Source organism: Salvelinus fontinalis, chromosome 6, assembly GCF_029448725.1.
Source record: "Salvelinus fontinalis isolate EN_2023a chromosome 6, ASM2944872v1, whole genome shotgun sequence".
NCBI classification, from domain to species: Eukaryota; Metazoa; Chordata; class Actinopteri; order Salmoniformes; family Salmonidae; genus Salvelinus; species Salvelinus fontinalis.
In genome coordinates, this window is record NC_074670.1 from 73,566,633 (window position 1) to 73,591,378 (window position 24,746).

Genomic DNA, 24,746 nt, shown 5'->3' on the forward strand with positions numbered 1-24,746 from the left:
ATCCACCTGCAATGCCTCAACAGGTGTCGTCCTGAAGACACCCACACACAATCTCAGGGCCCTTGACTGTATCTATCCAGGCACTGTAGTAACGTTTTGACTGCCGATCCATATAAAAAACACCCACAATTCAAAGATGACCTGATCAATCAATGCCTGGTACATATACAACAGTGTTTGTCTATCCGACCCCCAATCATATCCTGCCACTGCCCTCATGAGGTTCAGCACCTTCCTACACTTCATTTCAATATGCTCAACATGTCTCTTCCACGTAAGCCTCTTATCAAACCAAATACCTATATACTTAAACTCAACCATCCTCCCTATATCCTGACCGTATATTTGCAGCCCAACATCTATAACCTTCCTCCTAGAATACACCATAAAACAGGACTTGGCCACAGACATCCTAGGCCTCCATGTTAGACCAATCTTCCACAACTCCGACAGCTTCTTGCATCTTCACATATTTGACATCTCCACCTCTCCATACAGCCAGATCATCGGATTACAAGGCCACACCCACTTCCTGTCCCACCTCCTTAAATACGTAATCTGTCATCAGGGTGAATAACACCGGACTAACCACACTTTCCTGAATACCATTGTCCACTTCAAACTCCATTGACAGTTCTGAGTCCACCCATATGACTCGATCGGAGAGGAAGTCCATGATCCAGTTATACAGACGTCCCCCAATGCACTCAATTTGATCAACAACCCTTCTTTACACATGGCATCTTAAGCTTTCTCAATGTCAAAATACACAACACTCTTCACCTCTTTTATTGTCAGGGCTTTGGTAATCTCTGTACTAACTGTAACCAGGGAATCCATGGCAGACCTCCCTCTCCTGAACCCACTCTGTGCTACGTTCATCAAACCCCTGACTTCCAAGAGGTACATCATCCTACTCACTATCATCTATTCCATCAATTAACACATGTTGGATGTCAGAGCGAGAGGCCTATAACTGCCCGCCCTAGCAGGATCTTTACCTGGTTTTACAAACGGTAACACAACCGCACGTGTCCACCCAGAAGGAATCACCCCAGTCCTCCACACCACCTTTTGGGGCAGCAGGTAGCCTAGTGGTTAGAGCATTTGACTAGTAACTAAAACGTTGCAAGATCAAATCCCTGAGCTGACAAGGTAAAATCTGTTGTTCTTCCCCTGAACAAGGCAATTAACCCACTGTTCCTAGGCCGTCATTGCAAATAAGAACTTGTTCTTAACTGACTTGCCAAGTTAAATAAATTTTCAAAAATACAACCCTAACACTGCTTCCAACACACTGTCTGGTGTGTGCTTAAACATCACAGAACACACCATGTCTTCTCCAGGAGTAGTCTGCCCGCAGCCCTCCAACACCCTTGTCATCTCAAACATAAAGAACTCTACATCCATAGCTTCTCTGGACTCTCCATACTCATTTAACTTTTCCCTGTCTCCTCTTACTCTGATCACACAGGTGCCCACATCTATGAACCACTGTAAATGCACCACCTAGGACATTTGATTTTTTTTTTTACTTGATAAGGCTGTGACGTTTCCTTTAAAAAATGAACAAGCCCTCTACCAGTAATGGAGCAAAATTCCCGCCATTCTGCTGGGAGCTTTTATTCTGGAAGCTCAATTTACGCGCACTTACAACGGAAATAGAACCTAGGTAAATTTCCTGAGTCATGGTGATGTTTATTTCAGTCCAATTTACCGCTTAGTGAGTTGAGCTAGCTATCTTTCATGATGGAGCAAACTGTTTCAAATGTGGAAGTCTGTAATTTAGCCTTCACTGGTGAATTTGACAAATTAAAGAAATGTATTTTAACGGATAAATCGCTCGCTTGCAAAACGGACCAGGTAAATGATCATCACTTGAAATAAATTACTAGAGCTAGCTGCTTCAGGCAGCAGTCAGTCAATTAACGTTAGCTAGCTACATTTGCTGATACATCCACATGTCCCTCCCTTCTTATTCATCTGGTCTCCTGTGCTCTTCCCCTCTCCCAGGACCAAAGAACCGCACTCCACTGGGCCTGCTCGGCTGGACACGTCAAGATCGTTGAGTTTCTGTTGGATTTGGGGGTGGATGTCAACCTACAAGATGATGTAAATATTGAAAAGTCATTGTCTGCAACATTGTACAGTTATATTGACTTGCTGTGTTGCAATAATTTGATCTTAAATTGATCTTGTACGTACTGTAGATGTTTGATCTATTGATGTCACTATAGTGTATTAGTACAGATGAACAGGGGAATTGGTTATAAGTGTCTTTGGTAGTAGTTTCCCCAACACACACATCCATTTCTACGGGCTCTGTCAAGAGGTCTGGAGACACTGGACCTGTATGTTACAGGAGACACACTTACTCTAACCACTGAGTCTCTGGTTCATGCCTGCTCAGTTACTCCCTCTATCACTACATGACTATCCTAGAAGAAGAAGTAGTTACTGTCCATCTGAGAGTGATGTCTCATCTCTTGTCCTTGTCCCCAGGCCAGTTGGTCTCCCCTCCACATCGCAGCATCTGCAGGCAGGGAGGAGATAGTGAAGTCACTGATTAACAAAGGAGCTCAGCTGAACTCGGTCAACCAGAACGGCTGCACCCCTCTGCACTATGCTGCCTCCAAGGACCGATACGAGGTACACCAACACTGGGTCCACAATGTTAGACAGATACTGTTCTGAAGTAATCTGGTTGACTCAATACCAAGTGGGTTAGTTAGTTGGCACAGGGGTCATTAGCTCCGTCTTGGGATTGAGTGTTGCTAGTTCAATCCCTGCCAGAACCAACTATGTTCCCCTGGCTTTGCTACAATAGTTCTGCAGCTATTAAAGCAGAAAATAAGAACTGTATAACGTTATGTTGATTGATAATGCAAATGGTTGGTCTTCTTCACAGATCGCCCTCCTGTTGCTTGAGAGTGGAGCGAACCCTAATGTCACAGATAAGCTGGAGTCTACTCCCCTACACAGAGCTTCAACCAAGGGCAACTGCCGTCTGATCCAGCTGCTGCTCAAACAGCGCGCTTCTACCAACATACAGGACTCGGAGGGAAACACTGCACTGTAAGCACTGGCGTGTGTATTGAAGTTGTGTTCTAGATGCTGTGTGTTTTACTGTGCTTAATGTTTGTGTCTGTGTGTTGATGATGCTGTTTTCTACACTTTTTACACCATGCTAAATATTTGTCTCCCCCAGCCACCTGGCGTGTGACGAGGAGCGTGTGGAGGCAGCTAAACTCCTAGTGGAGAACGGAGCCAGCATCTACATAGAGAACAAGGAGGAGAAGACGCCACTACAGATCTCTAAAGGAGGTCTGGCCACTCTGCTGCGGAGGATCGTAGGAGGAAACGTCTGATGCATCTGACTACACACTGAAGCAGCGAGAAGATCCAGTCGACATGGTCTAAATGGGCTTCCTCATCTCACCTCTCCATCCTTTCTTCTCATCTCTCCTTCATCTGCACTGATTTGAGGAAACAGGATAAACTCTTCCATATTGCTTTGACCTATCCTCTATATTCCAGTCTGGGGGGGAGGGTACTTCCACCAGTCCAGTTACAGTTCAGTGGCGATGAGGAGAGTGAGAGGAGGCCACTGGACTATTGAGATGCAGTCTGTATGGCAGCATTTTTGTTGGAGGAAAGAGCTTTTCTGACTGGACTGGATGTATCTGACTGACCATGATAATATCCTACAGCTACTTACCAGAGGAACCTATGTTGTATGAAACTGTTCTAGAAATTCAACTTCTTAAACATTGTTTTTTTTTTCAAAAGATGTAATAAGTTGGTGTCTTAACAACTTGATTAAATGAATCACCTCCACTACATATGTTAATATCCAGGCCTATTTAAAACATGTTTCACTGTCTGGATGTGTAATGTGATTTGGTAGTAAGTTCATTGCATTCATTTGATTCCAATTAAATTGATCATCTGTAACAAGTTACATTAAATTCCTATTTTGGTTGTGAATCTGAACGTGTCAGTGTTTGATAATATACAGTAGTGATTGAGGAGGAGCAGGAACCGTGCTTGAACCAATAACCTTGCAGTATGGGGTGAGTGCACTATCTTGTGCCAGAAAGGTTCAGACCTCTTGGCAGAGACCATAGCACTAACCTCACATACAGCACATACTTTTACAAAAAAAAGTCCCTTAGCCAATGTCACTTGCATCTGTTCTATATAGTCTGAATTAACCCCTTGTCACTGTCATTTAGGTAATGATTCTCAATCAACCTAACTCGAGACGAAGCTTCCTCCCATTTCCTCTTGCTCATCATCAGAGTTCCCTCCAATAGCTCGTTCCAAAATATGTATTTATGTAGAGTGCCTCAGTTGTAGATTGCCGGTCAGTGGGTGCAAACCATTTCACGTTGGACCACGCCCTGTTCAGAAGGCTCAGGTGTGCGCACTGGAACGGGATTTGAAGAAGCTTGTGCCCGTACGTGCGCGCCACCGCCGGGCAACAGGTCATGGGCATGAGATCCACCGAGGCCTCAGGCAGGTGTCGAACATACCTCGCTAAACACGAGTTACAACCGGTACCTTTTCTTGGCGACCTCCAGCTTTGAATGTTCACCACTATTGCACATTTCCCGTAGTTCTCCCTCAAACTGCCACACCACTCTTCAAATATTTCTCCTGAAGGCTGCAGTGAGGAGACACCGCTACAGTGGAACCGTAGTTTGTAATTCCATGGGACGCATCCTCTCTGACTTCCTGCGTGAATGACGCTACAGGTGTGTCTGCTGCACAAGGTGCCCATTGCCGTGGAGATGTCACCGGTGATCAGACCAAATGGAATCTCGGTTTCACCTACAAAGGTAGAATTTTAAAAAAAAATGTATTTGTCACATGTAGACCTTACAGTGAAATGCTTACTTACAAGCCCTTAACCAACAATGCAGTTAATTAAAAAAATTACAAGAAGAAATAAAAGTAACAAATAATTAAAGAACAGCAGTAAAATAACAATAGCGAGGCTATATACAGGGGGTACCAATTAGTTGAGGTAATATGTACATGTAGGTAGAGTTATTAAAGTGACTATGCATAGATAACAGAGAAGCACCATGGTAAAAGGGGGGGGGGGGGGCATTACACTAGATGTTCGGGAGTCTTACGCCTTAGGGGTAGAAGCTGTTTAGAAGCCTCTTGGACCAAGACTTGGCGCTCCGGTACCGCTTGCCATGAGATAGCAGAGAGAACAGTCTATGACTAGGGCGGCTGTAGTCTTTGACAATTTTTAGGGCCTTCCTCTGACACCGCCTGGTATAGACGTCCTGGATGGCAGGAAGCTTGGTCCTAGTGATGTACTGGGCCGTATGCACTACCCCCTGTAGTGCCTTGTGGTCAGATCCCGCTGTTGGATCTCCTGTTCCACATCAACTGCAGAAGGATCTGCTGCTTGAGGCGCATCTTCGGGCCTATTGGATAGGTCTCAGGTCTGGGACACTCAGTTCTGAGTGCGCTTCTGGCGCACATTTACAAATTCTAAGGTGCGTCATAATATAGCCAATATTTGAGCAGAGGTTCTGACCCATCAGCTTGTCGCCTAAACTTATTTCCAAAATTGAAAAGGAAAACAATAGGCTTGATTAAATCAGATGATTAAATAATCATGATTCAACATTCCATGTATTTCCATATTTCAGGCCTATGTAAAAACACATGAGTTCTGTAGTTGTCATGGCGCCCTAGTAGCAGCCTCAGCCTGGTGTAATAGACTAGACATAACATAGTAAAAGTACATCATCCGGGACACTGAAACTAGTATGATGTTATGTTTGGTATGGTTGCATAAGACAGATGGTTACTTAAGGCAAAAGTGGATGGATGGGTGAGCATATAATGGGTGGGCGTATAACGCGAACGTCTAGAAACCCAAAGGTTGTGAGTTCGAATGTCGTCATGGACAACTTTAGCTGATTAGCAACTTTTCAACTACTTACTACTTTTTAGCTTCTTTGCAACTACTTAGCAACCCTAACCTTGACCTTTTTAGTTAACCCTTACCCTAACCCCAACCTTAATCCTTTATCCTAACTCCTACACTTAACCATAACCCTAACCCCTAGCCTTGCTAATGTTAGCCAGCTACCTAGCTATAACGTAACAAATCATACATTTTGCAAATACGTAACATATTGTATGTTTTGCAAATTCATAACATATTGTATGTTTTTCAAATTCAAATCTTTATTTCAAGATAAAGTACGTTTAGAAAATTAATACATACCATACAGAGGGCAACATATAATATTAAATGGGGCACCTCGATTTATATACATAATAATACAAAATGCTCTGAGACCAGGTTGGCTGCCTAAGCACAGAGCTCCTGTAAATCTGAATATATTGAGTTATTTTGTATTTTTTTTTATAACAGTTTTTATTGCATATATAGTGCTTTTGAGCCACGGATTTACAGATTGACTGACAAGTTAACACTTTTTGGCTTGGCTAACTAGCTAGCTGGCTAATATTTTTGTTTGAAAAATGCATCTGGACAGTACCAGCTTTTTTGTTTCACCTGGCTGCCAATTTCTGATCTTCTGAGAACATAATTTGAGGAGTTGCCTGAAGTGTGAGAGGAATGGGAGAGAGAGGAATACAGCAGTGCTGATGCAGAGGGGTGATAGTGAGCATGACTAGCAGGTAGCCTAATGGTTAGAGTGTTGGGCCAGTAACCGAAAAGTTGCTGGATTGAATCCCCGAGCTGACAAGATAAAAATCTGTCGTTCTCCCACCGAGCAAGGCAGTTCCCCAGATGTTGATTAAGGCAGCCCCCCGCCTCTCTGATTGAGAGGGGTTGGGTTAAATGCGAACCTATACAGGGTCGGTGTCCCCCTAATGCTCTACCCAGCACCAATTGTATTGTGGACTTAGCTGAACTGGTACTAACCTCCAACTATTTTCTCTTCAGAGGAGACTTCTTCCTCCAGACCAAAGGGACAGCGATGGGGACCACTATGGCTCCTAATCATGCGAACCTATATCTAGGAATGTTTGAACAACAGGTGGTGCTGAATCCAGACCGTATCCCTTTTCTCTCTAATATTCTCCTAGTTCGGAGATATTTGGGGACATTTTTGTGATCTATACAGACACCCAGGAAGAACTTTTGTAATGCCATGCTTATCTAAACTCTATGAATGAACACCTTCCTTTCAGCATTAACAGCATTAACTATGACCTTTAACCCTTTCACATGTACCATCACACAGGTGTGATCGTTTTACAGTGGTCCCTAAAGCGTACGATCACACCCGTGTGATTAGAACACTCATTTAGAACGCTCGTTTGGAACGGCCAGTTTCGAATGATGACAATCAGCGTTTGAGCTGGCCACACTTTTTTCAGAAACTATTTACACAAATACAGTCCTTACAAAGTTATGTCCAGAATGTGAGCAGTTTATATTTGGATTCAATGTTCAGATATTCACAGAAGTATATATAGTACAACACAATCATCCTAACCGGAAAAATGTAGGCTACCTTTGTCCTAGCGCTAACTGAGGAAAGATTGACCCAACACAAGCAGTCATATTTTCTAACTCTAGGCTGACATAAACAACAATATGAATTAGCTAATAGCAATTACTATGTATAATTAATCACATCACGGGTGAGCTCACCATTGATCGAAATAATTAGGTAAAACACTTTATAGAAATCGAAAGTAATCCGATTAGTTTCAGCGAGCAGCCATGCATTTTTCCTCACAGAAACCGAAGATAATAAGAGAAGACGAGATAAGTTTGGTCTGTTTATAGTATGCATGTTGAAGGGGTGTGTCATCTACCGTCGTTCACATCCCACCATTCATTTCCGGAAGTCCTCAAAGAATTTGTGAACTCTTACTCACCTCATTTTGTTATAACATCTTTGGTCAAACAGACGATTACGTGAAACCCAGAATGCATTGTATGCCAACAAACATGGCTACATAGCTGGAATTAGCTTAGCTCATCATAATCAGTACAACCTTCAAAAAAATTATTTTACACACATAATATGTGCCCATTACAATCTGTGCAAGAATCGGAATGCATGATTTGTCACCTATAATTGAAAACATGTGAATAAAACCGTAAATACACAAATAATTGCCACACGAAACATTTTCTGATAGTGATTTATTGATACAAGTGGCGCGTGCCGGTAGTCAAACACGTACCCTCTCACTCTGAGCCATTCCTCTGAGCCATTCAGTGTTGTTGTTTATGTATGTAGCTAGTGAGCTAAGCTGTAGCATTAGCAATGTCTTTCAAAAGGAGACAACTCACAAATGTGGAAATTCTGGAGATTTTTTAAAACTCTGACAATGAGTCTGAGTATGAAAGTCATGAATCAGATTCTGACAGTGACAGTGAGGAGCTGCCCTCCAACCTTGTAGCCATTGAGAACCCTGAATCTGAATTTCCCTTGTCCACTGACGAAGTACCAGTTCCCTTTGAAGATGCTGGTGGTGATGGAGGCAGACCAACAGTGGATGAAGTACAGGAGTTCTGTGGTAGCTGGAAGGCCACCAGTAATTTCACCCCTCCTGGCCCTGCTGTTTGCTTTGACGAGTCCCAGTCTGGAGTGCAACGCCCCTTGCCATTTCCAACTCAGGCAGAGTGCTTCAAGTTGTTTCTGACAGAGGAGCTGGTGGGAGACATAGTAGAGGAGACCAATCGCTATGCCTTGGAGAAGAGAGAGCCAGGAGTGAGGGGGAAACTCGCTAAATGGGTGACAACCACAATTAGTGAAATGTATACCTTCCTGGTGACAGTCCTCCTCATGGGGATAGTAAAGAAGAACTCCCTAAGAGAATACTGGAGCACAGATCCTATGTTTGCAACTCCCTTCTTTGTCACCCTCTTTTCCCAAGACCGCTTCCTAGTTCTGCTGCGATGCCTGCATTTCGTCAACAATGCAACTGCCATCTTAAGTGACCCGTTATACAAAATAAGAAATGTTCTAACCAGCCTGACATCAGTATTTGGTCGGGTCTTTGTGCCATACAAGGACCTATGCATTGATGAGTCCCTGATGTTATGGAAAGGTTGGCTGGCGTTCCGTCAATATATTCCCTCCAAAAGGCACAGGTTTGGAGTCAAGTTCTTTGTCATGTGCGACGTGAAGACAGGATTTGTCCAGGATATTATAGTTTACACAGGGTCCACCACTGACATCAAACATTATGAGGGGCTTGGGGTGTCCGGGTCCGTAGTGATGACCATGCTGGCTCCTCATCTCGGCAAGGGACACACTTTGTACATGGACAATTGGTACAGCAGTCCCCACACTCTTCCAGCATCTGCTCTCCAACAGAACAGGGACCTGTGGCACAGTCAGGTCGAACAGGAAGGGGATGCCGGCATTCGGATGCAGGAAGATGCAGAGAGGGGAGGTAGAGTTCCAGGAGAACGGTCAACAGCTGGCAGTAAAGTGGCATGACAAAAGAGATGTCCATGTCCTCTCCACTGTCCATACAGCAACCATGTCGGCCACAGGGAAGGTGGATCACCTGACTGGAGAGAGAAAGATCAAACCAGATTGTGTGCTCGACTATAACCTCAAAATGGGGGCAGTGGATAAGGCAGACATGATAAACAGCTTTGTGGAATGCACTCGGAAAACAACCAAGTGGTATAAGAAGATATTTTTCCATCTGATCGACACTGCTGCCCTCAATGGCAGCATAGTTCACCGCCAACTAACTGGTGAGATGATTACTGAACAAGCTATTTTTGTAATTGGATGTACAGTTCACATACAAATCCATTATGCAATTATAGTGACAATATCTCACCCACCTACCCACTGCCTCATCATCCTCTAACTTTCTTCATCCTCCCCACTCCCTCTTAGGTAAAGTAATTACCTACCAAAAATACAGAGAGAACCTAATGAGAGAGCTGCTGGAGGAGCACCACACCCCTCGGCGCCCATCCACTGGGGGTCGTCCTGCTGTAAACAATCCCCTACGCCTTACTGCACGGCATTTTCCCTGCAAAGTCCCTCAAACTGCTGCTCAAGGTAGTCGCACAAGGAGGCACTGCAAAGTCTGCCTGTCTGGCACCAGGAGAAGGAAGCAGAGGAAGATGACAAAATACATGTGTTTAGCTTGTGATACACCTCTATGTATTTCACCATGTATATAATAAAAATATACGGACAGGTGAGACAGAAAATCTGGTTGCTGCTCATTTTTGTACAAGCTGGACTTCCTGTTAGTTCTCTAAGATACATTGGAATAGAAATGGTCAAGATGTCACACAGGAGAGGGGACATTGAGAGGAAACTTCTTCAAAGGGAATCTTTCTGGATCCACAGGCTGAACACACTGTCTCCTCTTGGCCTTAATGAGGAATTTGACTTGAAACCATTTTTATAGTTTCAATAATTCAAATTATTATATATATTTTTTTATCCTAATTGAATATTGTATGTGTATGTATATTACTATAAATATTGATCACATTCTCTGTGTATGATCACATATTTGGATACATTGAATGTTAATATTGAGAAACTATGTTATACATTTTTTACCTCCTGTTTCAGGAAGTGACGTCACTGAGTACTGACCCTATATATAGGACCTTCCACCTCCACCTGGGATATGGATGCCTGATGAAGACCTAAGGGTCGAAACGTTGTAAATATATTTCACCTGGGAGAATGAGAAGCAAGCAGTGTGCGGAGTTTTCCTTTCTGTTTTCCATGACTTTGCCTACAACTCCAGCACCTGCTGAAAGTACCTGGATGTGCGGATGTTCTTCAGATTTTGAGCTAACGTAGGCTAATGTGATTAGCATGAGGTTGTAAGTAACAAATAAATCCCAGGACATAGACGTATCTGATATGGGCAGAAAGCTTAATTTCTTGTTAATCTAACTGCACTGTCCAATTTACAGTAGCTATTACAGTGAAATAATACCATGCTATTGTTTGAGGAGAGTGCACAAGTATGAACTTGAAAATGTATTAATAAACCAATTAGGCACATTTGGGCAGTCTTGATACATTTTGAACAGAAATGCAATGGTTCATTGTATCAGTTTAAAACTTTGCACATACAGTACTGCCATCTAGTGGCCAAAATCTAAATTGCACCCGGGCTGGAATAATACATTATGGCATTTCTCTTACATTTCAAAGATGGTACCAAAAAAAAAAAGTTTTTTTCTTTATATTATCTTTTACCAGATCTAATGTGTTATAATCTCCTACATTAATTTCAAATTTCCACAAACTTGTGAAACAAAGTGTTTCCTTTCAAATGGAATCAAGAAATGCATATCCTTGCTTCAGGTCCTGAGCTACAGGCAGTTAGATTTGGTATGTCATTTTAGGCGAAAATTTAAAAAAGGTTCAGATCCTTAAGAGGTTTAAATGCGGAAGACACATTTCAGTTGAAGGCATTCAGTTGTACAACTGACTAGGTATCAGTTTTCTGGCACACAGAGCTGCTGAGGTGTCACCCAAGTGGCTGATACACAGAGTGGAAGAGGAGAAGTCCAGTGGCTATAAGAGCAGTGCTTTCTTGGGCAGGTGTTTATTGGAGCTGAGTAACTGCACCTCAAATGTTCTACTGCTTGAGCTCCTGTTCCTCTTGTAGAATATTAGCTCAAACGTATTGTTGAGCTCCTGCACATAAACTGTAAACAGTACCGACACCCAAAATGAGTACCGGCACCTATTTCAGTCCAAGTCGAGCGCTGTATAAGAGTCAGGCTGGTTCCCAGACTTGCCCTCTACAAGATCATCAGCAAAATTACATTTTGGGTAGGAGGATGTTTGGATTAATGAACAACTCCAAATATGGAAATAAATGACAGCATCACATTTCCGATGTCACAAAGGCCTAATGTGTAAACTTCACAGAAAGTCTGGGGTGGTTTTAGAAAGAAGGATCTGTTCCGTTTCACCTCTAAAACCACGGAAATGCCCATATTCTTCCCATATCACTTTTGGTTTGCTCAGGGTTTACAAACTCTCTCTCTCGCTCTGTGTGTGTAGACTTGGGAGAAACAAATGGTGGATAATTGGTTTGAGCATATAAAATAAAAAGCAGCCCTGGCCCTTTTGCCTCCCTTATTGAAAGTTAATGTATAGCCAAAGAGTATCTATTATATTGACAAGATGGTCGAGTGACTGCTCTAACAATGGAAATACATGTCCTCAAACATGGAAGGGAGGCGAGGTGTGACCATTCTAGCCAATGAGAGGCCAAATAGGTGTGAACAACAGGCACAACTCCAATAAGATATATATATTTTTTTCTCTCCAAAGTTTCCCGAGATGCCACGTGCGTCCACTTATATCAGTGCAGTCATAACAACATAGCCATTACGAAACGTATATTCTATCAAATAAGCCTCACCTAGCAAATTAGCAATTACATTACAAATTCGACACTCATTGATCTTCATAAAAAAAAAATCCTCACTTCGTGGCATTATTTTCTTGGACAGGTTTTGGTTGGAGTAAACCCTCTCGCTTCGCTTCTTCCTCTCTGGTATAACCTACATCTCTGTCCATACATCCACTTTCATCAAAACAGCCTATTACTAATTACTAATTTCTCATTTATGTTTTTTTATTTCATTTTTTATTTCACCTTTATTTAACAAGGTAGGCCAGTTGAGAACAAGTTCTCATTTACAACTGCGACCTGGCCAAGATAAAGCAAAGCAGTGCAACAAAAACAACAACACAGAGTTACACATAAACAAACATACAGTCAATAACACAAAAGAAAAATAGAACAATCTATGTACAGTGTGCAAATGTAGAAGAGTAGGGAGGAAAGGCAATAAATAGGCCATAGAGGCGAAAATAATTACAATTGAGCATTAATACTGGAATGATACATGTGCAGATGATGATGTGCAAGTAGAGATACTGGGGTGCAAAAGAGAAAGAGGGTAAGTAATAATATGGGGATGAGGTAGTTGGGTATGCTATTTACAGATTGGCTGTGTACAGGTATAGTGATCAGTAAGCTGCTCTGACAGCTGATGTTTAAAGTTAGAGAGGGAGATATAAGACTCCAGCTTCAGAGATTTTTGCAATTTGTTCCAGGTATTGGCAGCAGAGAACTGGAAGGAAAGGCGGCCAAAGGAAGTGTTTGGCTTTTGGGATGACCAGTGCAATATACCTGCTGGAGCGCGTGCTACAGGTGGCTGTTGCTATGGTGACCAGTGAGTTGAGATAAGGCGGGACTTTACCTAGTAAAGACTTATAGATGACCTGGAGCCAGTGGGTATGTAGTGAAGGCCAGCCAACGAGAGCATACAGGTCACAGTGGTGGGTTTCGACCCCAATGTAATGTAAATGCTGCGTTCAAGTAGTAGTCGGACCTAGGACTTGCCTACTCAGGGGTGTCAAACTCATTCCATGGAGGGCCGAGTGTCTGCAGGTTTTTCATTTCAATTCAGCCCTAGACAACCAAGTGTGGGGAGTTCCTTGCTAATTAGTGACTTTAATTCACCAATCAAATACAAGGGAGGAGCGAAACCCTGCAGACACTCTGTCCTCTGTGGAATAAGTTTGGTTGTAGTTAGCTCCGTTCAACCATTTAGCAAGTCAGAAATGTTAGAGTTTCCTAGTTCTGATTTGAACTTGAACGCAGCAAAACTACGCACGAATTCCCACATACTTCCCCCCTTTTCGTCCTACGTCATAAACTATCTATTTCCACAATGGTGGTCAGGTGGGCTGCGCCTTTACTGGTGCGCAGAACAACACCAACGCTGAATGTACTTCCCCAAACCATTGTTAAATAGTCTGGTCAAAAATTATTGACGATCTATCTTATTTGGAAAGGAGACAGGCAGCATCCAATACCTCAGAGGCACTAGGTGACATCCAAGTTTTTCCAAGGTATGTGTATTGGGTATGTCTTTGCATGCATTTTCAACTGTTACTGTTGACAGCTCGTCGGTCGTGCTTCGTTACTGTCTATGGCGAAACAGCTCAATATCGACTGATCAAAGTGCATTATAGACATTTAACGTTGGCTTTGTTTTCGTTAGACAACGTTGTTTTTGTTTTATTTAACTATGTCCTAAATATCATTGGAAGAGTGCGTAATCCCTGACAGCACGCATCCATGCCCAGCAGAGCTCAACTGTCAGACAGGACAATCGGCAGCACATTGCGATCCGCGTCAATTTATATTTATGTTTGGCGCCTTTGTCTGACTATAGACACAAACAAGAGCCTGTGAACTTTCCAGAATTTACGTGGCCGGTCAGTAGACCCCCCCATGTGTCCATCTGACTGTTGCGATTGAGTGGGAACAGTGAGTCGGAGTGGAGTTTGAACCAATGACACGGCGCTAATGTGCGGAAAAGGTCATCCAGACCCCTTGGCATGCACTTTGCACACATATGATCAGCCTATTGCTGTCATTCGAGAGATTAAGGTTCAGCTCTGGTCAGTAACAGACGGGCCACACATAAGTACTAAGCTGTAGTTATACAATCATGAAAAGCTAACCAGTTCATAGTCAATAATATGTTATGCTCAGGGCCCTGTTTATGATGATGGCATCCACATGATGCCTTTTGGAGCTGTCAGGGAGAGCATGGGAGGAGTGGATACAGCAAATGTTCCTAGGACATCATCACATATTTACTCATCTGTTTTCACAACAATATGGCAAGTGTCAGGTTCATATTAGTGTGAGAGTGCTGCCTGCAAAACCATGACAACCTCCAGTCTAACTGCATTTTTAAGTCTGAAGCTTGCCTTGCTTGCTGCGATGGGGATGGCAGGTATACAAAAGATTAAAACCAGCATGAACAATATTGATTGGTAGCATAGACAACAGCCAATTTCTATTCCATAGAAATTATCGTTTTATGTTTGGTAGCCTGGGTGCCTGTCTGTTGCTGCTTTAGCCAACGTATCTATCCTAACACAAGGCATGGCAACGATGTATGTAATTGATTGCATTACTGTTGATAGCAGGAACAGTGATGGGATTGGATCATATTTGATTGGTGAATACAGCCTGAGGTGAAATACCTGATTGTTCTAACTGACAACGGTTCCTGTTCCTCCCTGATGGTGGGGATGGTGTGAAAGTAGCATAACGCCTAGCCTACAGTAGCCCAACATTGATACGGCTGGGGATTGATTGTGTTGCAACACACTACCCAAAGAGGCCTGATTGATTCACTTCACAAAGTAAGCATTATGTAACTCCTTTCCTATGAAATGCTGAGCTTTGTTGATCATAGGAACGAATGGAAAACTGAGGCCAGTACTCACTTAAAATAATAGTGTTCCTTACATTTGGCTGTGTGTGTCGTTGTGTGCTTGCTTTGTGTATTTGTGTGTGTTATGGTCTATGTATTCCTGTGGTGAGCAGGGCAGCCTGGTAGCGTGAGAACATATCCTAAAGCCTGTTCCTGCCTCCCCACCCCTCACATGTAACAGCCAACGCCTCCATGTGACCATAGCAATGTGCATATTGCCATCTAGTGGTACTCTATGAAATACAATGCTCTCTCTTGTCAAACTTATGCATTTACATGGTGTCTGTCCAGATTCCTGATCGCTTGTTCACTAGCTCCTCCGGAAATTACTTTATATATATATTTTTCAGCTCATTCATCCTAGGCAGCCCAGCCCTGTGTCGTGATGTCAGGCCCCGGGAGAGACAGTGATCTGGAGTCAGACCACGCAGTAGACTGGTCCATGATGGACATGCGGCTGGACTCGTTCCGGGGTTCCCTCCTGGCCCAGCAGGTGTCAGCGGAGAGGCTGGCCCGCGCTGGGTTTTACTTCACAGGACAGGCCGACAAGGTGCGCTGCTTCAGCTGCCACAAGACTGTAGAGAACTGGTGTGGAGGGGACGCACCTGTGGAGAGGCACGCGGAGGTGAGGATGAAAAGGGGATGACAATGATGTGCAAAACTTTATTTTATTTTATTATCTCATGTTTCTGACAAATTATCATTCTACTGTTGCAATGTTTCAGGTCTCCCCTACCTGTAAGTTCCTGAGCTGCACCCATCGATCCAGGGTTAACTCTCTTCAAGCTGCCATGCTGACCAATGAAACCTCCTACAACGAAGACGCTGAGGACATGGAGTTCCGCCTGAGGACGGGAGAGGTGGTAGACGATACCACCTACCCCATGGCCCCGCACATGGTCAGCGAAGACTCCCGGTTCAACACCTTCGGCCCGTGGCCCTCCACATCCCCGGTCCGACCTAGAGAGCTGGCCCAGGCGGGGCTCTTCTATTTGGGGGAGGGTGACCAGGTGCAGTGCTTCTGCTGTGGAAGGATGCTAAAGGGCTGGGAGGCTGGGGACACGGCATGGGGAGAGCACTCCAAACACTACCCCTACTGCTTCTTCATCCTGGGGCATGATGTGGGGAACCTCCCCTCTCAGGGGGGGAGGGAGGTGGAGGAGACCAGGCCACGTCCTCAGGTCCCCATGCAGAGCTTTGAGGAGAGGCTAGGCAGCTTTGCAGGAATCCAGCACCCTATTGACCACGAGAGGCTGGCCAGAGCAGGCTTCTACAACACAGGTGAGACCTGGGAGTGGGGTAGACTAGAGCTTTGGCTGTGAGAAAAGTAAATAACAAATACAATTCATGCTTACCATTACTTGCTACGGTAAAAGGGCCAGGGAGGAGTTGATATAGAAAGGACCGGGTATATATCCTAACGTGTGTGTGTGTTGGTGCAGGTGCACCAGACCATGTGGGGTGTTTCCGCTGTGGTGGAGGTCTGAAGGGCTGGCAGCAGGATGAGGATCCCTGGGAGGAGCACGCCAAACACTATCCTGGGTAAAAACACACACAAGTAGAAAGTAAACAACCATATGCATGCTTCTTCTCCCTGTCACTAACATTGCGAGTCATGTTTTAATCCAGGTGCAGTTTTCTACTGGCAGAGAAAGGACAGGAGTTCGTCAGCAGCGTTCAGCTACAAGGTCCTGACTGGAACAATGCTGTAAGTCTCCAAGACTTCATCCTCCTAACCCTGACCTCTAACCCCTAAACCTGTGGTCAAAGATATTAAACTGCACCCATCCTTGCATGACTCCTACCATATCAAATCCCTTCCTTCTATTGATTTCCCAGGCTTCAAGTCACCTAAATGGATGTTCAAGTCATGAGACAGGTAAAACCATTTTTTGATGTAACATAATATTTTTTGTAAAGTTGTTCCCCTTTCACTTTTTTTTATTCATCAGAGCTTTGGAACTTTAGCTAAAGGTATTGTTAGATTATATATACAGTACCTGTCAAAAGTTTGGACACACCTACTAATTCAAGGGTTTTTCTTCACTTTTACTATTTGATACATTGTAAAATAATAGTGAAGACATAAAAATTATGAAATAACACATATGGAATCATGTAGTAAACAAAAAAGTATTAAACAAATCAAAATATATTTGAGATTCTTGAAAGTAGCCACCCTTTGCCTTGATGACAGCTTTGCACAATCTTGGCATTCTCTCAACCAGCTTCACCTGGAATGCTTTTCCAACAGTCTTGAAGGAGTTCCAACATATGCTTGTCCTTCACTCTGCGGTCCAACTCATCTCAAACTATCTCAATTGGGTTGAGGTTGAGTGATTGGTCAAATAGCCCTTACACAGCCTGGAGGTGTGTTTTGGGTCATTTTCCTGTTGAAAAACAAATGATAATCCCACTAAGCGCAAAGATGAGATGGCGTATTGCTGCAGAATGCTGTGGTAGCCAGGCTGGTTAAGTGTGCCTTGAATTATAAATTAATCACCAACAGTGTCACCAGCAAAGCACCATCACACCTCCTACTCTATGCGTCATGGTGGGAACCACACTTGCGGTCATCAGTTCACCTACTCTGCGTCTCACAAAGACACGGAGGTTGGAACCAAAAATCTCAAATTTGGACAGATTTCCACCGGTCTAATGTCCATTGCTCATGTTTCTTGGCCAAAGCAAGTCTCTTCTTATTATTGGTGTCCTTTAGTAGTGGTTTCTTTGCAGCAATTTGACCATGAAGGCCTGATTTCATGCAGTCTCCTCTGAACAGTTGATGTGTCTGTTACTTGAACTCCAAAGCATTTATTTAGGCTGCAATTTCTGAGGCTGGTAACTCTAATGAGCATCCTCTGCAGCAGAGGTAACGCTGGGTCTTCCTTTCCTGTGGCGGTCCTCATGAGAGCCAGTTTCATCATAGCGCTTGATGGCTTTTGCGACTGCACTTGAATAAACCTTCAAAGTTCTTGAAATGTTCCGGATTGACTGACCTTCATATCTTAAAGTAATGATGGACTGTCATTTCTCTTTGCTTATTTGAGCTGTTCCTGCCATAATATGGACTTGGTCTTTTACCAAATAGGGTGATCTTCTGTATACCACCCCTACCTTGTCACAACACAACTGATAGGCTCAAATGCATTAAGAAGGAAAGAAATTCCACAAATTAACTTAACAAGGCACATCTGTTAATTGAAATGCATTCCAGGTGACTACCTCATGAGAATGCCAAGAGTGTGCAAAGCTGTCAAGGCAAAGGGTGGCTTCTTTCAAGAATCTCAAATATAAAATATATTTTGATTTGATTAACACTTTTTTGGGGGTTACTACATGATTCCATATGTTATTTCATAGTTTTGATGTCTTCACTATTCTACAATGTAGAAAATAGCCTAAAATAAAGAAAACCCCTTGAATGAGTTGGTGTGTCCTAATGTTTGACTACTACTGTATATCTCTCTCTCACAGGGTGCTATTTCCAACACCTACTAGTACATGCTCAGTCTCCTCCTTCTCTCTACAGAGGTGCTGCAGTCAGCCAATGCCCAGAAGGCGGTGGAGATGGGTCTGGAGCCTGCCTTGGTAGAGAGGACTATACAGGAGAGGATACGCAGGGATGGGAGAGGCTACTCCACCCTGGAAACTCTGCTGCAGGACTGCTTTAACAGAGACCCTGACAGTGACGCAAAGACAGCAGAGAACCATGGTGTGTGTCTCATAAGGGGGAAACTCTTAGCATTGCTTGCTAGTATCATTATACCAGGGCACTGTTCTATTAAAACTGGTATTAAGGTTTACAGTATAAGTCAAAAAGAATCCTGAATTTATTCCACAGGATTTTGCAATTTGACCTAGTTTATCCAGTAACAGTGCTATTCACACCGTAAGCCTACATGAGGCTTGGCTATAGAAGGAACATAAAAATAAATAATATTTAACCTTCATTTAGGCAAGTCAGTTAAGAACAAATTCTTATTTACAATTACAGCCTAGGAACAGTGCCTTGTTCAGGGGATTCGATCTAGCAACCTTTCGGTTAATGCTCTAACCACTAGGCTACCTGCCGCCCCCAAAACATAATTGAGCTGTGTTGGTCAGTATTCTAACTACTTCATTGTGCTCGGTTACCAACTGCTGTTTCTCCCCTATTTCAGACGAGGATCCCCTTGAGAAGCTACGGAAGCTGCAGAGGGAGAAACAGTGCAAAGTGTGTATGGACAGAGACATCTGCATCGTCTTCATCCCCTGTGGGCACCTGGTCGTCTGCAAGGAGTGTTCCGAGGCCCTCGGCAAGTGTCCCATCTGCTGTAGAGCCATCACACAAAAGATCAAGACATACATCTCCTAACATGCAACCTGGTGTCAGGGATTGTTGTCTCAGAGTAGGAGTGCTGACCTAGGACCAGGTCCCGTCTCTTACTCATTATGTTTTAAAAGGCAAAAGTGATCCTAGATCAGCACCTAATATGAGATGCTTAAATAATGTGGGCCCAAGAGGATGAGACTCTTTTTAAATGGCAATGCTGCTTTACCTTCTCAATTATTTTGTTAACACATGCTTTCCTACTACAAATGTACATAAAGATATATTATATTTGAGGAGGACCACTGTAAATATGAATAAGAGAATCATGAGAAGTGTGGGGATTTTGTTTTTCAATAATTGTTTTAAAGATAATGACAGACACGTCCTTGTTATGTGATGTAGTGTTCGCTCACTGATACAATACCCAAGAGGCAATGGGCCTAAATCTTCAAACCAAGTTGAGAAAGTAAGTTTGTGAGACTAGATGGAGTACAGCTAAGGACGGAAGGGACTTTACGTAGCAGGTTAGCAGAACTAACGAAGGTGAGTCAAACATGCAACTTTTTGTCCATGGCTGTACTCCATATACCCACAGTTCTGATACTTCCTCTGTACAGAACCATGATCTACCATTGCAGTTATCAACAGTGCCTTTTCAAACAGTTTAATTTACTTATTGTGTGTATATTTTCTTTATTCTGACTATTATGCCATTTCCATGTTTTTGTCATATTTCTCTTAATATTATGAAGTTGTTGACTGGGCTTTCCTTATTGGTTTGCAAATCATGCGTTTCTCGTTAGTTTGCAAATTACAGGTTTCTGAAATAGAAGTCCTAAGGGTTCCCAAACTTATGTTCCTTAGGCCAACTAGTATGATTCATTATGTGTGCTCTGTGTGAATAAATGGATGAATTGTATACTTGGATCAATTTCCTTTATTTAGGTATAACGGCATAACTGATATATCCACTTCATCATTTGATTTAGTTGTGGTGATCACATCAAAATATTGTACCTCTTTAAATCATGTTATTCCGAAATTAATCTTTCCTTTGCACTTCAGTGCAACTCCTGTTTGACCAAAAGTGGAAAATAAATCATGTTTTTAAAAATATATGTACTTTCATGTATGCTGCTAACATTAACACTACCTACGGCAAGCCAGATAAAATTAAAAGGGCCTATTTATATAACGAATATGAATTCGGAGGGCAGAAATTATTAAATATTAAAGCATTAGACCTCTCACTAAAGGCATCGGTCATACAAAAGTTATACTTAAATCCAAACTGGTTCTCTAGTAAACTGGTACGAATGTCTCATCCTATGTTCAAGAAGGGCCTTTTTCCCTTTATTCAGATTACACCTGCTCATTTTCGGTTGTTTGAAAAGGAAATGATCTCCAAAATATCCTTATTCTTTAAACAAGCCTTAGAAAGTTGGTTGCAATTTCAGTTTAATCCACCTGAAAGGACGGAACAAATAGTACAACAAATATTGTGGTTAAATTCAAATATAATAATTGATAAAAAAACTGTATTTATCGAAGAAATGTTTAAAAAAGGTATAATTTTTGTGAATGATATCATAAATAGGACTGGTGGAGTTATGTCACACATGCAGCTAACACAGACATATGGAAAAGTCTGCTCTACCCAAAATTACAACCAATTAATTGCAGCATTACCACAAAAATGGAAGAGGCAAGTAGAAGGGGAAAAAAGTAAGGAACTTGTATGTCGGCCCTGTATTAAAGAACAAAAATGGTTAAAGAAAAGTGTGATAAATAAAAACATATACCAATTTCATTTAAGGACCAAAAAACTAACAGCTGTGCCATACAAATTGCAAAATAGTTGGGAAGAGATTTTCGATGTACCCATTCCATGGCACATAGTTTATGAATTGATACGCAAAACAACGCCGGATTCAAAACTTCGAATTTTTCAATATAAATTACTGTACAAAATTCTTGCAACTAATAGAATGTTATATATATGGGGTATACAATCTTCCCAGCTCTGCAGATTCTGTTGTGAGGAGGCAGAGTCATTAGATCATTTATTTTGGTATTGTCCATATGTAGCTCGTTTTTGGTCACAGGTCCAGGAATGGCTGAAGAATTGCAACATTTGCCTAAAACTAACGCTACAGATAGCAATACTGGGGGATTTGAAAAGCCATAGTCAATCAATCAATAATATAATAATTATTTTGGCAAAGATGTTTATTTTTAATTTACAATCTGTAGAAGCTATGAGAATAGGAAGGTTCAGGTCTTTTATGAAGCATCACAGCACAGTTGAGAAATGTATAGCAAATAGAAATCCGAAATGGATGATGTTGGAAGATAGATGGGAGGGGTTGGGTGGAGCTGAAGGGTGGGACTAATAACAAGATAAACAATATAGGGCATACGGGATCTGTGAAATGTGTATAGGTGCGGAGCTTTTGTGAAATAGCACAGTTACAAGTGGAAATAAAATTGGATGGACAACAGAAATAGAGGAAGGACTAAGAACAAATAAGAGAGAACTATTGTAAAGTGGACTGTGTCTGTAAGATAGGTATAAGATGTAGAAATTGAAGGTAAAAGCAGAAGTGTTTATAAGTTTACTCCAATTGGGGGATTGGTGGTAGGGTCGCGGGGAATAATAATAAAGGCATATTCTTTAAAAAAGTATGTATGTCTATATAGGTATGTGTATGTATATATGTGTATATGTATGCATACGTATATGGATATATATATTTACCCAAAAAAATATGGGGGAATGGAAATGATGCAGACAATTACATTGGAAGCAACATTCTTTCCGCAATACTAAGCTGATCCACCCCCCAAAAAAAAAAAAAAAAAAAAAAAAAAAAAAAAAAAACACTACCTACGCTGCTATTACTAACACTAACATTAATGCTGCTAACACTACTAACACTGCTATTACTAACGCTAACACTAACGCTGCTATTAACGCTAACATTAATGCTGCTAACACTACTAACACTGCTATTACTAACGCTAACATTAATGCTGCTAACACTACTAACACTGCTATTACTAACGCTAACATTAATGCTGCTAACACTACTAACACTGCTATTACTAACACTAACATTAATGCTACTTACACTAACACTACTATTACTAACACTACTAACACTGCTATTACTAACACTACTATTACTAACACTAACATTAATGCTGCTAAAACTAACACTGCTATTACTAACGCTAACATTAATGCTGCTAACACTAACACTACTATTACTAACGCTACTAACACTACTATTACTAACGCTACTAACACTGCTATTACTAACACTACTAAAACTGATATTACTATTGCTAACACTGCTATTACTAACACTACTAACACTGCTATTACTAACGCTAACATTAATGCTGCTAACACTAACACTGCTATTACTAACACTACTAACGCTAACATTAATGCTGCTAACACTACTAGCGCTGCTATTACTAATGCTAACATTAATGCTACTTACACTAACACTACTAACACTGCTATTACTAACACTACTAACACTGCTATTACTAACACTACTAACACTGCTATTACTAACACTACCTACGCTGCTATTACTAACACTACCTACGCTGCTATTACTAACAATACAAATATTACTAACGCTGCTATTACTAACACTACAAATATTACTAACGCTGCTATTACTAACACTACCTACGCTGCTATTACTAACACTACCTACGCTGCTATTACTAACACTACAAATATTACTAACACTACCTACGCTGCTATTACTAACAATACAAATATTACTAACGCTGCTATTACTAACACTACAAATATTACTAACACTGCTATTACTAACACTACCCACGCTGCTATTACTAACACTACCTACGCTGCTATTACTAACAATACAAATATTACTAACGCTGCTATTACTAACACTACAAATATTACTAACGCTGCTATTACTAACACTACCTACGCTGCTATTACTAACAATACAAATATTACTAACGCTGCTATTACTAACACTACAAATATTACTAACACTGCTATTACTAACACTACCTACACTGCTATTACTAACACTACCTACGCTGCTATTACTAACACTACCTACGCTGCTATTACTAACAATACAAATATTACTAACACTACCTACGCTGCTATTACTGACACTACCTACGCTGCTATTACTAACACTACCTACGCTGCTATTACTAACACTACCTACGCTGCTATTACTAACACTACCTACGCTGCTATTACTAACACTACCTACGCTGCTATTACTAACACTACCTACGCTGCTATTACTAACACTACCTACACTGCTATTACTAACACTACAAATATTACTAACACTACCTACGCTGCTATTACTAACACTACCTACGCTGCTATTACTAACACTACAAATATTACTAACGCTGCTATTACTAACACTACAAATATTACTAACGCTGCTATTACTAACACTACTAACATTAATGCTGCTAACACTACTATTACTAATGCTGCTAACATTACTAACACTGCTAACGCTGCTAACATTACTAACACTGCTAACGCTGCTAACATTACTAACGCTGCTAACATTACTAACACTGCTAACACTGCTAACATTACTAACGCTGCTAACATTACTAACGCTGCTAACGCTGCTAACATTAATGCTGCTAACATTACTAACACTGCTAACGCTGCTAACATTACTAACGCTGCTAACATTACTAACACTGCTAACATTACTAACGCTGCTAACATTACTAACACTGCTAACGCTGCTAACATTACTAACGCTGCTAACATTACTAACGCTGCTAACATTACTAACACTGCTAACGCTGCTAACATTACTAACGCTGCTAACATTACTAACGCTGCTAACATTACTAATGCTGCTAACATTACTAATGCTGCTAACACTGCTAACATTACTAACGCTGCTAACATTACTAACCCTGCTAACATTGCTAACACTGCTAACATTACTAACACTGCTAACCCTACTAACGCTGCTAACATTACTAATGCTACTAACATTGCTAACGCTGCTAACACTGCTAATGCTACTAACACTGCTAACATTACTAACACTGCTAACATTACTAACACTGCTAACATTACTAACGCTGCTAACATTACTAACG

The 24,746-nt window shown here is 41.8% G+C and overlaps 2 protein-coding genes and 1 pseudogene across 2 annotated transcripts; 2 read left to right on the forward strand and 1 right to left on the reverse strand.

Moving 5' to 3' along the window:
* The first annotated feature begins 1,641 nt into the window (after window positions 1-1,641).
* On the forward strand, window positions 1,642-3,987 carry psmd10 (proteasome 26S subunit, non-ATPase 10). Its single transcript, XM_055928042.1, has 5 exons — window positions 1,642-1,863; window positions 2,014-2,112; window positions 2,503-2,649; window positions 2,909-3,075; window positions 3,209-3,987. The coding sequence occupies exons 1-5, from the start codon at window positions 1,747-1,749 to the stop codon at window positions 3,366-3,368; spliced, it is 690 nt and encodes a 229-aa protein (XP_055784017.1). The 5' UTR covers window positions 1,642-1,746; the 3' UTR covers window positions 3,369-3,987.
* LOC129858665 (uncharacterized protein C21orf140 homolog) lies at window positions 1,698-7,004 on the reverse strand (annotated as a pseudogene).
* A 6,704-nt stretch (window positions 7,005-13,708) lies between these two features.
* Window positions 13,709-20,514, forward strand: xiap (X-linked inhibitor of apoptosis). Its single transcript, XM_055928015.1, has 8 exons — window positions 13,709-13,898; window positions 15,631-15,905; window positions 16,006-16,561; window positions 16,723-16,822; window positions 16,910-16,988; window positions 17,120-17,159; window positions 18,813-18,995; window positions 19,444-20,514. The coding sequence occupies exons 2-8, from the start codon at window positions 15,666-15,668 to the stop codon at window positions 19,635-19,637; spliced, it is 1,392 nt and encodes a 463-aa protein (XP_055783990.1). The 5' UTR covers window positions 13,709-13,898; window positions 15,631-15,665; the 3' UTR covers window positions 19,638-20,514.
* Window positions 20,515-24,746: the final 4,232 nt, after the last annotated feature.